This window comes from Callorhinus ursinus, unplaced genomic scaffold (assembly GCF_003265705.2).
Source record: "Callorhinus ursinus isolate GAN/ISIS: 27379988/994484 unplaced genomic scaffold, GSC_fseal_2.0 scaffold1, whole genome shotgun sequence".
Lineage (NCBI taxonomy): Eukaryota > Metazoa > Chordata > Mammalia > Carnivora > Otariidae > Callorhinus > Callorhinus ursinus.
The window spans coordinates 49,850,096-49,866,726 of NW_027397063.1; the positions used below are offsets into that span (position 1 = coordinate 49,850,096).

Consider the following 16,631-nt stretch of genomic DNA (forward strand, 5'->3'; position numbering starts at 1 on the left):
TCCCAAATACTTTACTGCTCCTAACTCCATCTCAGCTTCTGCTTCCTGGAAGACCTAACTGACACACCTGTTTTAGTTTCTAGATTTTTTTCTGATTCAGCAGATCTAAAGTGGATCTGGGGAATCTATATAATTTTTTATTTCCTCACATGATTCTCATGTTCAACCACATTTAGCACCCCTGTAGTAGAAGATTTTAATACATTTGTTTCCTGTACATCATAATTTATCATTTATAAACTAGCTTTAAGTTTTATTTACATGGCTGTTTTGACAAATATTATCCAGTTTAGATGTAAATAAAATTTTGCCTTTTTGTTTTTCCGTGATATTTAAACAGATATTTTTGAATCCAGTTAACTGTGAGTCTCATCCCACCCAGGGATGGATGAAGAATTTAGAAAAGGTCAAGGATAAGGTTTGATGTCTATTATGTGCACTGCTTATTAATATTTATATGGGGAAGCTTAATGGACTGTTTTTTGGGAATAGCCAAATGGTGTCAAAATGATTTGGTCAAACTCATGTAAATGTCATTAGATTAGTTCACCTCCAAAATAAACTAAGAATCTTTTTAATGATAAAGCCTAGTGTAGCCAAAAATTTCTGGAGAGGGGAAAATAGTGACAAAAGAGCTGCATGGCATAATTGAAGAATGAATGGATTTTCTTTTAATTTCTACTATGATAAAATATTTTTTATTATGTTCAGTTAGCCAACATATTGTACATCATTAGTTTTTGATGTGGAGTTCAATGATTCATTAGTTGCATATAACACCCACTGCTCATCACAACATGTGCCCATAACACGCATCACCTGGTTACCCCATTCCCCCCCCACCTCCCCTCCAGCAACCCTCAGTTTATTTCCCAGAGTCCAGAGTCTCTCAAGGTTTGTCTCCCTCTCTGATTTCTTCCCATTCAGTTTTCCCTCGCTGCCCCCTAAGATCCTCCACACTATTCCTTATGTTCCACATATGAGTGAAACCATGTGATAATTGTCTTTCTCTGTTTGCCTTATTTCACTTGGAATAATCGAAATTTTTAATGTTTTTCCTACAATGGAGAAGCAGACTGATTCTTTTCATAAGTCTTCACAAATAAAATATATTTTTATAATGCTAAAAACAAGTAATATACACATTCTTAATACTGCATTCCACAGAAAAATTGGGGGAAAGTCATGTCATCCCTTGACCATTCTCTTAGCACTGAGACCATATTTTATGGATACCCAAGTTCTTCATAATGCATATTCATCTGCTTTTATAGTCAAAGAACATCTGTTATTTGCTAAATTCCTCACAATAAAATGTACATCATAAAAATACACAATTTCAGTTTATCACATCTGCAAAACTGTTAGGCAGTAGCTATCAATACCTCTATAGTGATATAATGAGTTCAGAGAGCTAATTCCTCACATGTGTTCCATCTGTCTTACTCCTGCTCTTTCTCATAAACATGGCAGAAAATCATAAATCTGGTTTTATTGGTGTAATTCTTATTATAACTTTACATCACATTAGGTAATTGGTTGATTTAAAAAAAAAGTGGCAAATTGCAGAAAATAAAATAACAGTATATGGAAAGACACATTCAAACACAGTTGATGGGAGTGAAAATGGATACAATTTGAAATATCAGTCAAAATAAAAATGCACAAACCCTTTTGACCAGGTAATTCCACTCAGGGAAATTTTTTTACAAATATACTCAAATAAATACAAAGAGATCTATCCACAAGAAATATTCTATGTGTTATTGTTTATAATAGCAAAACAAACAAATAAATTCTCTAAATGTCCATCAATAGGTCTATGGTTAACTAATTATTACATAACCATACAAAGGAATTTTTTGTAACTATTGAATAAAACTGCTCTGCTTGTGTTGATAGAAGATCTTTAAGACATCATATTATTAGCTTTATGTAAGTACAGGACAGTATCATGGTATGTTCCTATTCATGTCTTGACAAGCATATGGGTATACATGTATAAGTAAATAGACTTATAAATGTACACACATACCTAGGCTATACAGGTATATGTACATAAAATTTTCTGGGAGAATATATAAAAGCTGTTGATGATTGTTCCTTCTACAGAGTTCCTTCTTGAGGAAACTCAGTTTTCATTATCAACTGTACTGAACAATTTGAATGTTTTATCATGAGCATATGCTTTCTTTGTATTAATATCAATTCTTCAATATCTAGCTAATAGCAGCTAACATTCTAAAGTTTTTCAATTGTATAAGGATATGAGTTAAAACCCTTTAAAACATCTCTGTCTTCTCAGAATCTTTGAAAAGCTAACCTCAAAATAGAGTTTCATGCTACAACTCTAAGGAAATCAAAATAGTAGCTGTGCTGTATCTTTATTCATTTGTCCTGCTGTTAGATTCCAGTAACTTATAAAAATCTATGGAGACACAGCCCATCAACTTCACTTTGTAAAACCTGAGACCTCTTCAGTTGCTCACAGTGTCATAGAGGGGATTGTTCTTCTCTGTGTAGCTGACATGGGGCTGCGTTTCATCCTAAGAAAAAAACTCAAAGTCAAAATTAATTCAAAAAATCCAGAAGTCATCAACTACCTATGTTTTTCTCAAAGTACAATTAGCTTTAGTATCTACCAAGAGTGCTTATATTTGTGTCTCTGGGCTTATATGGACACAAGAGAAAGACTTTTTTTCTATTATTTTGTCAAAAAAATTACTGATTACTTAAGTCTCAGGGTGAGATTATAAAGCCTGCTTGACAATAAAATGAAGTAATATGTGAGGTATTTCAAAGGAGAGGGTCAAAGACTTGGGAAGCTCCTGGTAATAAGAGATAATGGAGGAGGAGGAGACATAAATTTCGTCTGGTCCCAGGAATTCAGTGAGTTAGGGATCAAACCATTCTGAACACCTACAAACTCAACAGGAGATTGAAGAAAAGAACTCTCTAAACAGAAAAGCGACCACTTTCTGGAAGGTAGGACGTGCAGAGAAGTGAATCCGAGGCTATATTCGGGAAGATAGATGGCGGGGGAGGGAGCCTCCATCAGCCACTACTGGCAAGTGATAGAGCAGTGGAGCACAAATTAGAACTTTTAGAAGTCGGCTCTGCTGAGGGATGTAGCTCTAGTGGCTAAGCGGGGGGTGGAAGCCTCACTGGGACACTGTGGTCTCAGGACATTCAGGGTCACAGAAAGACTGGGGATGCCTAAGTGAGGCAGAGCTCTCAGGTATTGGAGCAGGGAAGCCAGCTTCAAAGACGGAGCCGGGGAGTGGGCTCTCAGCTCGGGGGTTGCCATAAACCATGATCTGCGGCACAGTCGGGCCACTGCTCTTCCAGCAGGGACCCAACAAGGGGCAGATCTGGGGAGACCCCCTTCCTCCCCCAGGGAGGAGTGGCACAGGAGTGCACTGCAGGAATCTGCTGGGTTTTGAGACTCCAAACAGGGTCGTGTGCCAGAGATAGAAACACTCGGTCACAGACCAGGTGAAAATGGAGTGCAGCCGGAGACCGGGGAGATGGGAGTGACTGACTGCTTTTCTCTGGGGGCTCACTGAGGAGCGGGGCCCTGAGTTCTCGGTTCTGCCGGGGCAGAGATTGGGAGGCTGCCATTTTCACTCTCGGCCTCCAAAGCTGTATGGAAAGCTTGCAGGGAACAAAAGCTACAAGAGCAAACCCGAGCAGATTACTTAGCCCGGCCCCTGGCAAGGGCGGGGCAATTCCGCCTCTGGCAAAGGCATTTGGGAACCACGCAACAGGCCCCTCCCCCAGAAGATCAGCAAGAACAGTCAGCCAAGATCAAGTTTGCCAATCAATGAGAATGGCAGAACTCCAGCACTAGGGGAGTATTGCACATAGAATTCATGGCTTTTTTCCCATGATTCTTTAGTCTTTTAAAGTTAATTTTTAAAATTTTCTTTGGTTCTTTTTCTATTTTTTTGGAATTTTTCTTTTTCCTTTTTTTAACCAACATCCTATCAATCCCTTTTATAAAAATCTTTTTTTATTTTTCATTTTTAGTCATATTCAATCCCTTCATTGTAGTTAACCTTATTTTTGGTATATATATAAGTTGTACTCTCTTTAAAATTTTGGGATCCAGTTTCTTCTTTTTTTTTTTAAAAGATTTTATTTATTTGACACAGAGATAGAGGCACAAGTAGGCAGAGGGAGAGGGAGAAGCAGGCTCTCTGCTGAGCAGGGAGCCGGACATGGGGCTCGATCCCGGGACCCCAGGATCATGACCTGAGCCGAAGGCAGCCACTTAACTGACTGAGCCACCCAGGCACCCTGGATCCAGTTTCTTCTAACAGACCAAAATATACCTGAAATCTCTAGTGTATGGCTTTGTTCTAGTCTCCTGCCTGATCAATTCTCTCCCTTTCTTTAAAAAAAATTTCTCTTCTTTCTTTTTTCAACCAACTTCTTATCTTATCAATTCCTTTTATAAAATCTTTTATAATTTTCATCTTTACAGTCATATTCCATCCCTTCATCATATTTACCCTTATTTTTGTACATATATAAGTTTTTCTTTCTTTAAAATTTTGGGAGGCACTTTCTTCTAACAAACCAAAATACGCCCAAAATCTGCTGTGTGTCACTGATATATTCAACAGCCTGATCATATTTGATCATATTCTTCTTTTTTTATCTTTTTCTTTTTTTTTTCTTTCTTTCCCTTTTCCCCCAGTTTTGGGTCTCTTCTGAATGGTTAGTGCATATTTTTCTGGGGTCATTGTTACCCTGTTAGCATTTTGTTCTCTCATTCAACTATTCTCCTCTGGACAAAATGACGAGAGACAAAAATTCACCTCAAAAAAAAAGAACAAGAGGCAGTACCTACTGCCGGGGACCTAATCAATATGGACATTAGTAAGATGTCAGAACTAGAGTTCAGAATGATGATTATAAAGATACTAGTTGGGCTTGAAAAAAGCATGGGAGATACTAGAGAAACCCTTTCTGAAGAAATAAAAGAACTAAAATCTAACTAAGTCTAAAACAAAAAGGCTATTAATGAGGTGCAATCAAAAATGGAGGCTCTAACTACTAGGAAAAATGAGGCAGAAGAGAGAATTAGTGATGTAGAAGACCAAATGATGGAAAATAAGGAAGCTGAGAAAAAGAGATAAACAACTACTGGATCACGAGGGCAGAATTTGAGAGATAAGTGATACCATAACACAAAACAATATTAAAATAATTGGGATCCCAGAGGAAGAAGAAGGAGAGAGAGGGGCCGAAGGAATACTGGAGCAAATTATAGCAGAGAACTTCCTTAATCTGGGGAAGGAAACAGGCATCAAGATCCAGGAGACACAGAGAACCCCCTCAAAATCAACAAAAATAGGTCAACACCCCGAAATCTAATAGTAAAACTTACGAGTCTCAGAGGAGAAGAGAAAATCCTGAAAGCAGCTCAGGAAAAAAGGTCTGTAACCTACAATGGTAGAAACATTAGATTGGCAAAAGACCTATTCACAGGGACCTGGCCGGCCAGAAAGGACTGGGATGATATATTCAGAGCACTAAACGAGAAAAATATGCAACCAAGAATACTATATCCAGCTAGGCTGTCACTGAAAATAGAAGGAGAGATAAAAAGCTTCCAGGACAAACAAAAACTTAAAGAATTTGCAAACACAAACCAGCCCTGCAAGAAATATTGATAGAGGTCCTCTAAGCAAAGAGAGAGCCTAAAAGTAACATAGACCAGAAAAGAACAGAGACAATATACAGTAACAGTCACCTTACAGGCAATACAATGGCATTAAATTCATATCTTTCAATAGTTACCCTGAATGTAAATGGGCTAAATGCCCCAATCAAAAGACACAAGGTATCAGATTGGATAAAAAAACAAGACCCATCGATATGCTGTCTGCAAGAGACTCATTTTAGATGCAAGGACACCTCCAGATTGAAAGTGAGGGGGTGGCAAACAATTTACCATGCTAATGGACACCAAAAGAAAGCTGGGGTGGCAATCCTTATACAGAAAAATTAGATTTTAAACCAGAGACTGTAATAAGAGATGAGGAAGGACACTATATCCTACTTAAAGGGTCTATCCAACAAGAAGATCTAACAATTGTAAATATCTATCCCCCTAACATGGGAGTAGCCAATTATATAAGCCAATTAATAACAGAATCAAAGAAACATATTGACAACAATACAATAATAGTAGGGGACTTTAACATCCCCCACACGGAAATGGGCAGATCATCTAAGCAAAAGATCAATAAGGAAATAAAAACTTTAAATGACATACTGGACCAAATGGATTTCACAGATATATTCAGAACATTCCATCCCAAAGCAACAGAATACACATTTTTCTCTAGTGCCTATGGATGATTCTCCAGAATAGATCACATCCTAGGTCACAAATCAGGTTTCAACTGGTACCAAAAGACTGGGATCATTCTCTGCATATTTTCGGATCACAGTGCTTTGAAACTAGAACTCAATCACCAGAGGAAAGTCAGAAAGAACTCAAATACCTGGAGACCAAACAGCATCCTACTAAAGAATGAATGGGTGGTATCTCATTGAAAAAAAAAAAAGACTGAATGGGTCAACCAGGAAATTAAGGAAGAATTTAAAAAATTCATGAAAACAAATGAAAATGAAAGCAGAACTGTTCAAAATCTTTGGGATGCAGCAAAGGCAGTCCTAAGAGGAAAGTATATAGCAATACAAGGCTTTTTCAAGAAACAAGAAAGGTCTCAAATACACAACCTAACCATACACCTAAAGGACCTGGAAAGAGAACAGCAAATAAAGCCTAAGTCCAGCAGGAGAAGAGAAATAATAAAGATCAGAGCAGAAATCAATGAAATAGAAACCAAAAGAACAGTAGAACAGATCAACGAAACTAGGAGCTGGTTCTTTGAAAGGATTAATAAGATTGATGGACCCCTGACCAGACTTACCAAAAAGAAAACAGAAAGGACCCAAATAAATAAAATCATGAATAAAAGAGGAGAGATCACAACCAACACTAAAGAAATACAAACTATTATAAGAACATATTATGAACAACTATATACTATCAAATTAGATAATCTGGAAGAAATGGATGCATTCCTAGAGATGTATCAACTACCAAACCTGAACCAGGAAGAAATAGAAAACCTGAACAGACCTATAACCACTAAGGAAATTGAAGCAGTCATCAAAAATCTCCCAAGAAACAAAAGCCCAGGGCCAGATGGCTTCCCAGGGGAATTCTATCAAACATTTCAAGAAGAATTAATACCTATTCTTCTGAAACTGTTCCAAAAAATAGAAATGGAAGGAAAACTTTCAAACTCATTTTATGAGGCCACCATTACCTTGATCCCAAAACCAGATAGACCCCATCAAGGAGAGCTACAGACCAATATCCCTGATGAACATGGATGCAAAAATTCTCACCAAAATACTAGCCAATAGAATCCAACAGTACGTTAAAAGGATCATTCACCACGACCAAGTGGGATTTATCCCTGGGCTGCAAGATTGGTTCAATATCCGCAAATCAATCAATGTGATACAATACATTAATAAAAGAAAGAACAAGAACCATATGATCCTCTCAATAGATGCAGAAAAAGCATTTGACAAAGTACAGCATCCGTTCTTGATTAAAGCTCTTCAGAGTGTAGGGATAGAGAATACATACCTCAATATCATAAAAGCCATCTATGAAAATCCCACAGTGAATATCATTCTCAATGGGGAAAAACTGAGAGTTTCCCCCTAAGGTCAGGAACATGGCAGGGATGTCCATTATCACCACTGCTATTCAACATAGTACTAGAAGTCCTAGCCACAGCAATCAGACAACAAAAAGAAATAAAAGGCATACGAATCAGCAAAGAAGAAGTCATGCTCTCACTCTTTGCAGATGATATGATACTTTATGTGGAAAACCCAAAAGACTCCACCCCAAAACTCTAGAACTCATACAGGAATTCAGTAAAGTGGCAGGATATAAAATCAATGCACAGAAATCAGTGGTATTCCTATACACCAACAACAAGACAGAAGAAAGAGAAATTAAGGAGTCGATCCCAATTACCATTGCACCCAAAACCATAAGATACCTAGGAATAAATCTAACCAAAGAGGCAAAGAATCTGTACTCAGAAAACTATAGAATACTCATGAAAGAAATTGAGGAAGACACAAAGAAATGGAAAAACGTTCCCTGCTCATGGATTGGAAGAACAAATATTATGAAGATGTCAATGCTACCTAGAGCAATCTGATGCAATCCCTATCAAAATACCATCCACTTTTTTCAAAGAAATGGAACAAATAATCCTAAAATGTGTATGGAACCAGAAAAGACCTCGAATAGCCAGAGGAATGTTGAAAAAGAAAAGCAAAGCTGGTGGCATCACAATTCCGTACTTCAAGTTCTATTACAAATCTGTCATCATCAAGACAGTATGGTACTGGCACAAAAACAGACACATAGATCAATGGAACAGAATAGAGAGCCCAGAAATGGACCCTCAACTCAATGGTCAACTAATCTTTGACAAAGCAGGAAAGAATGTCCAATGGAAAAAAAGACAGTCTCTTCAACAAATGGTGTTGGGAAAATTGGACAACCACATGCAGAAGAATGAAACTGGACCGTTTCCTTACACCACACACAAAAACAGACTCAACATGGTTGAAAAAACCTAAATGTGAGACAGGAATCCACCAAAATCCTAAAGGAGAACACAGAGAGCAACCTCTTCGACCTCAGCCGCCTCAACTTCTTCCTAGAAACATCACCAAAGGCAAGGGAAGGAAGGGCAAAAATGAACTATTGGGACTTCATCAAGATAAAAAGCTTTTGCAGAGCAAAAGAAACAGTCAACAAAACCAAAAGACAACCGACAGAATGGGAGAAGATATTTGTAAATGACATATCAGATAAACGTTTAGTATCCAAAATCTATAAAGACCTTCTTAAACTCAACACCCAAAGAACAAATGATCCAATCAAGAAATGGGCAGAAGGCATGAACAGACATTTTTCCAAAGAAGACATCCAAATAGCCAACAGACACATGAAAAAGTGCTCAACATCCCTTGGCATCAGGGAAATCCAAATCAAAACCTCAATGAGATATCACCTCACACCAGTCAGAATGGCTAAAATTAACAAGTCAGGAAACGAAATTGTTGGTGAGGATGCGGAGAAAGAGGAACCCTCCTACACTGCTGGTGGGAATGCAAGCTGGTGCAGCCACTCTGGAAAACAGTATGGAGGTTCCTCAAAAAGTTGAAAATAGAGCTACCATACGACCCACCAATTCCACTACTGGGTATTTACCCCAAAGAAACAAATGTAGTGATTCAAAGGGGTATGTGAACCCCAATGTTTATAGCAGCAATGTCCACAATACCCAAACTATGGAATGAGCCAAGATGTCCATCAACAGATGAATGGATAAAGATGTGGCATACACACACACACACACACACACACACACACACACACACACACAATGGAATATTATGCAACCATCAAAAAAACCCCCACGAAATCTTGCTATATGCAAAGACGTGGATGGAACTAGAGGGTATTATGCTAAGCGAAATAAGTCAATCAAAGAAAGAGATGTATCATATGTACTCACTGATATGAGGAGTTCTTAATCTCAGGAAACAAACTGAGGGTTGCTGGAGTGGTGGGGGGTGGGAGGGATGGGGTGGCTGGGTGATAGTCATTGGGGAGGGTATGTGCTATGGTGAGCGCTGTGAATAGTTTAAGACTGATGAATCACAGACCTGTACCTCTGAAACAAATAATACATTATATGTTAAAAAAAAAAAAAGATAATAGGAAGGGAAAAATGAAGGGGGGGGAATCAGAGGGAGAGACGAACCATGAGAGACGATGGACTTTGAGAAGAAACTGAGGATTCTAGAGGGGAGGGGGTGGGGGGATGGGTTAGCCCGCTGATGGGTATTAAAGAGGGCACATTCTGCATGGAGCACTGGGTGTTATATGAAAACAATGAATCATGGATCACTACATCAAAAACTAATGATGTAATGTATGTTGTTTAACATAACAAAATAAAAATTTAAAAAAAAGAGATAATGGAGCAGAAGAGGATTTAAGTGCAAGTAAGAGGGAAATAATGTTCGTATGGAGAAAGGGAAGTCAAGAATTAGAGATGGTTTCATGGGGGAGGAAAGGCCAATTCAGTTTCTCCAAACATTAGAGTCCAAATTTGGCAAATATTATGTGCTATATAGGATACAGTTCTTGAAATTACAATATTGTTCAGAATGTGTATAAGTAGTACATGGTAGATAATTCACAAAATAAGTACACCTGACTATTAGCATTATGAAATTAGAATATTTGCTTTTTAACTAAAATACTAATATGGATGCAAATTATAATTACATGGCTATATTTTGACATTTGCCTTGGGGTCTTTCTTTTGTTGTAAACACGAGGCTCTCTTTTAGCACTGAATTGTTGAAAACGCCGGCCAGATTCTAAAACTGGGGCTAGCCAGTTCTTCCTGATACTGGGTGAGTGTTTGGGGATGATTTCATTTCTGTGGATCCTTTCAGTTGAATTGTCAGCTCACCAACTGAGAATTTTAAGAGGGGAATTTTTTTTAAGTACTTTTTTGAATGAAATTTTTTGTAGTTATTGTATATGTACCAAGAAAGCTATAACTTAGGGTTTGGTTGTGTTTTTGTTTTTGTTTTGTTTTTTTCTTTTTTGGTTTTGTATTTTTTTTTAATGATTTGTTGATTTTTTTTTCTAACTTTACCAAAGTTTGCAGCTTTTACCTCAATAGAACAGGAATATTTTGAATCCCATAACTGCAGACAAACTGGAGCGATACTGTTTTAAAAGTTTTTCTTTTCTCCTTATTAGGTTTGTTAATGTATTAGGAAGAAACAACAAAATCCTGTGTACGCTTTTTCTAAAAAGTTCAGTATTCTTTGTCCAGGTTTTAGATTCTCAGAATAAATGCCTTTTACAGATGCAAAAAAAAAAGTTTGCAAAAATACTTTTTAATGTTATCTTACCTCCTCAACAACTTCAGTAGCTTCTTTTTTTTTAATTAACATTTTCTGCCCCCCCAAAAAATAAGCTGGAGTGAATGTAGAAAACATCATTATTTAATGAAAAATAGGAAAACAAAACAGTATACTATTGATATGTGTGGTTTATTTTTTATAGAAGCCATAGTAAATCAGAAATCGACCATCAGAAATAAGAATACTGCTTGCAGTTAATATATCTAAACAATATAATTCTGGATTTGGGGAAAGGAACCACAATTATGCAACAGAAGCCAGATATATGAAATAAATGTGGCACATCCTTTTTGGTACTTGAAATGAATTATTGTTATTCTTTTCTCAAATACAGATTAGCATACATTGTCTCTACCAAGATCTTGCCCTAAATGGCCTATTTCACTATGCTTGCATGCCTAAGTGACCAAGCAAAATCCGTCTTGTCATTTAGAGTCATCCAAATCTAACACCTCTAGGACATGCTTCTTGATTATGGGAGAGTTATTGTTAACACATTAATTATACCCCATTAACTCCATATACCTGGCCCCTTCCAGCCCAAGAAAGCTAAGAAAAGGCATCACTCAATACCTGCAGCAATCGATTTTCAAAAGCCAAATGGATCCCACAATGACCAAGGTAATCAAAATAGAGGAGGTGATAAATAGAATAGTTAAGTTTAGTGGTGATTGGTCACCTGTAAAAATAAACACAAAAATATATGGTTTATCTGTGGTGCATCCAGACAATGAAATATTACTTAGCACTAAAAAGAAATGAGCTATCAAGTCATGAAAAGACATGGAGGAAATTTAAATGCATATTACTCAGTGAAAGAAGCCAATCTGACACTGCTACATTCTGTATGATTCCAATTATATAAACATTCTGGAAAAGGCAAAACTATGGAGACAGTGTAAAGATCAGGGGTTGCTAGAGGTTAGGGTGGAGGGAGAGATGAGCAAGTGAGCATAGGGGACCTTTGGGACAGTGAAACTACTCTGTATGAAACTACAGTGGTGGATATATGCCACTTCTACGTTTGCTAAAACTCATAGAATGTACACCTAGAGTGAACCCTAATGTAAACTACAAACTTTGAGTGATAATATCGTGGTTTTTTTAATTTAATTTTATTATGTTATGTTAGTCACCATACAATACATCATTAGTTTTTGATGTGGTGTTCCATGATTCATTGTTTTCATACAACACCCAGTGCTCCATGCAGTATGTTCCCTCCTTAATACCCATCTCCGGGCTAACCCATCCCCCCACCCCCCTCCCCTCTAAAACCCTCAGTTTGTTTCTCAGAGTCCATCATCTCTCATGGTTTTTCTCTCCCTCCGATCTCCCCCCTCTTCATTTTTCCCTTCCTTCTCCTAATGTCCTCCATTCTATTCCTTAGGTTCCACAAATAAGTGAAACCATCTGATAATTGACTTTCTCTGCTTGACTTATTTCACTTAGCATCATCTCCTCCAGTCCCATCCATGTTGATGTAAAAGTTGGGTATTCATCCTTTCTGATGGCTGAGTAATATTCCATTGTATATAACCACATCTTCTTTATCCATTCATCTGTTGAAGGGTGTCTCAGCTCTTTCCACAGTTTGGCTATTGAGGACATTGCTGCTATGAACATTGGGGTGCATATGGCCCTTCTTTTCACTACATCTGTGTCTTTGGGGTAAATACCCAGGAGTGCAATTGCTGGGTCATAGGGTAGCTCTATTTTTAAATTTTTGAGGAACCGCCACACTGTTTTCCAAAGTAGCTACAGCAACTTGCATTCCCACCAACAGTGTAAGAGGGTTCCCCTTTCTCCACAACCTCTCCAACATTTGTTGTTTCTTTCCCTGTCCATTTTTGCCGTTCTAACTGGTGTAAGGTGGTATCTCAATGTGGTTTTGATTTGAATTTCCCTGATGGCTAATGATGATGAACATTTTTTCATGTGTCTGTAGCCATTGTATGTCTTCTTCAGAGAAGTGTCTGTTCATGTCTTCTGCCCGTGTTTTGACTTGATTATTTGTTTTTTGGATGTTGAGTTTGAGAAGTTCTTTATAGATCTTTGATACCAGCCCTTCATCTGTAGTGTCATTTGCAAATATCTTCTCCCGTTCTGTGGGTTGCCTCTTTGTTTTGTTGACTATTTCCGTTGCTGTGCAGAAGCTTTTTATCTTGATGAAGTCCCAAAAGTTCATTTTTGCTTTTGTTTCACTAGCTTTTGGAGATGTATCTTGAAAGAAGTTGCTGTGGCCGATGTCAAAGAGGTTATTGCCTATGTTCTCCTCTAGGATTTTGATGGATTCCTGTCTCACATTGAGGTCTTTCATCCATTTTGAGTTTATCTTTGTGTATGGTGTTACAGAATGGTTGAGTTTCATTCTTCTGCACGTGGCTGTCCAATTTTCTCAGCACCATTTATTGAAGAGACTGTCTTTTTTCCATTGCATATTTTCTCCTGCTTTGTGAAGATTATTTGACCATAGAGTTGAGGTTCCATATCTGGGTTCTCTATTCTGTTCCATTGGTCTATATGGTTGTTTTTGTGCCAGTAACATGAAGTATTAGTGATCACTGCTTTGTAATATAGCTTGAAATCAGGTAACATCATGCCCCCAGCTTTGTTTTTCCTTTTCCATTTCCTTGGTGATTCGGGGTCTTTTCTGATTCCATACAAATTTTAGGATTGTTTGTGGTCTGATAGATATCCAGGTCAATTCCGGGGGTCATTTGGAATAGGGTCCCCTACTCCTCCACCATCTTTTCCAAGTACCCCTGGTAACACAGCCTGGTAACAATGTTGTGTTAATGTAGGTTTATCAACTCTCACAAATGTACTGTACTGTAGCATGGGTGATGTAGAGAGAGGGGGAGACAGTGCTTGTGTTGGGACGGGGTAATATGGGAACTCTCTGAACTTTCCACTCAATTTTGCTGTGAACTTAAAACTTCTCTAAAAACTAAAGTCTATTAAATATATATATAACTGTAAAATAAAATATATGTTCAAGGATGTCTCAGAGTTCAGGAAGTTCACTTCTGTGATTTTAAACAGTTTTAATTCATTAATAGTTCAACTCATTATTATAATAAAATTGCTTTATTAATTCCAATTCTAGGGTATTTAGCAAGACATCATCCTAAGTCAAGGTTTTGTGGCTTTAAGGATTCATGAATGATGAATTCCTATAGGAGAGATGTGCAGACTAAATTTCTCAGTTACAGTAATATCAGGGTGTTTCTCATCTCCAATATTCAGAAATAAATGGGGAGTTGCAAAGGAGGTAATTGGAAAAACAACTGAATCCTGAAGTCACCTTTCTTCCAGGTCTTTGAAACTGACATGAGTGCATGGTAGCAACTTTCAATTATTTATTAACTCTGGCAGCAAAAAGAGATGTCAACAAAGGAATTGCCAGCTCTGAGAGGCACTGTTTGTTTGTTTAAATTCAATTTAGTTAACATATTCTGTATTATTAGATACAGGGGTAGAATTTAGTAATTCATCAGTTGCTTATAACATCCAGTTCTCATTACATAATGTGCCCTCCTAAATACCCCATTTTCCCACACACTTCCCCTCCAACAACCCTGAGTTTGTTTCCTAGCATTAGGAGTCTCTTATAGTTTGTCTCCATCTCTGTTTTCATCTTCATTTTTCCTTCCCTTCCCCTATGTTAATCTGTTTTGTTTCTTAAATTCCACATATGAGTGCAATCATATGGTATTTGTCTTTTTGACTGACTTATTTCGCTTAGCATAATATCCTCTAGTTCCATCTGTATCGTTGCAAGGGGCAAGATTTCATTCTTTTTGATGGCTGAGTGATATTCCACTATGTATATATATGCCACACCATCTTTATCCATTCATCTCTCAATGGACATCTGGGCTCTTTCCATACTTTGGCTGTTGTGGGCATTGCTGCTATAAACATTCTGGTGCATGTGCCCCTTTGAATTGCTATGTTTGTATCCTTTAGACAAATACCTAGTAGTGCAATTGCGGGATCATAAAGTAGCTCTATTTTTAACTTTTTGAGGAACCTCCATACTATTTTCCAGAGTGGCTGCAGCAGTTTTCATTCCCACCAACAGTGTAAGAGGGTTGCCCTTTCTCTGCATCCTCATCAACACCTGTTGTTTCCTGTGTTGTTAATTTTAGCCATTCTGACTGGTATGAGGTGGTATCTCATTATGGTTTTGATTTGTATTTCCCTGATGTGGAGTGATGTTGAGCACTTTTTTATGTGTCTGTTGGCCATTTTTATGTCTTTTTTGGAGAAATGTATGTTCATGTCTTCTGCCCATTTCTTGATTGGATTTTTTTGTTTTTTGGGTGTTGAGTTTCATAAGCTCTTTATAGATTTTGTATACTAGTCCTTTATCTGATAAATCATTTGCAAATATCACCTCCCCTTCTGGCAGTTGTCTTTTGGTTTTGTTGACTATTTCCTTTGCTGTGCAAAAACATTTTATCCTGATTAAGTTCCAGTAGTTCAGTTTTGTTTCCCTTGCCTTGGAGATGTGTCCAGGAAGAAGTTGCTGTGGCCAAGGTCAAAGAGGTTGCTATCTGTGTTCTCCTCTAGGATTTTAATGGATTCCTGTCTCACATTTAGGTCTTTCATCCATTTTAAGAGGCAGTGGTTCTAAGACCTTCTTCCTGCTGTGCCCTGAATGGGGCTGAGGGCAGCAGAGGGAAGTAAGTGGAGGCTAAGTAGGCTGGCATCCTGTCCCTTCACATTCCTTCAACAGTTTGTTTTTTAAACATTGTGTTTCTCTTTTATTTGAAAAAAAATTACATTTAAAACCAATAATATTGTTTTGAAACCCTTTCTTGCAAATTAATGCACTCTCTTTCTTTGGAAGTATAGCCATAGAGGCTGAGGATCTGCCCTGCAAGGAAGAGAGGGAGGTGACCCCAGCACTGGCTGAGAGTGAATGAGACAGTCCCTTCAAGTCTGAGCATCCATAAACATGACATCTTATTGTAATACTGGATAGTCAAATTGCATACATAAGTAAGGCACAGTTACTCTCCTCAGTAAATAATGCTAAAATCTTTTTTAAAAATCACTTTAATAATGGATATTAGAAAATGGTGGTTTAAAGAAATGGGTTTTTCTCCTCTCCCTTCTTAAACTTTACTAAATTATCAGTAGGAAAATTTTTTCCATATAGACTTGCAAAGACAAAGAACATGGATAAGATGAGCAGATAAAAATTTTCAACTTATTTTCAAACTATTTCAACTTATTTCATTTCATTATAAATGAAAAATGAACAGAAGGTGGCAAATAATTTAAGGTAGAAATAAGTAAGAATCTTGGTGCCCATAGAACACCAAGAAGACTTTAGAATAGGAAGGGTAAATATATAAAAAAGGGGCAAGTGGAGGGGGTGAACTGTGAGCTAAAAGTTGGAAGCTTCTTTGAAGGTCTGTATTAAGAAGAGGTAGGCTGCCAAGTCCACTCCCACCCTGTGCAGCCAGGTCACTTCACCTTCCTCAAACCGTAGGAAACAGGAAGTTTGACCAGAAAAGGTAAACTGCAGAGATTCCAGAGTCAAG

General features: G+C 37.6%; 1 protein-coding gene across 1 annotated transcript in view; it reads right to left on the reverse strand.

Moving 5' to 3' along the window:
- Nucleotides 1-757: 757 nt before the first annotated feature.
- Nucleotides 758-16,631, reverse strand: part of LOC112819346 (cell surface glycoprotein CD200 receptor 1-like) — a gene marked incomplete at its 5' end in the record, with an annotated part of 39,905 nt that continues 24,031 nt past the window's right edge. The window contains 2 exons of the mRNA XM_073893406.1: nucleotides 758-2,546; nucleotides 11,647-11,752. Coding sequence (XP_073749507.1) covers nucleotides 2,486-2,546; nucleotides 11,647-11,752 — 167 coding nt within the window. The remainder of the gene's footprint in view (nucleotides 2,547-11,646; nucleotides 11,753-16,631) is intronic.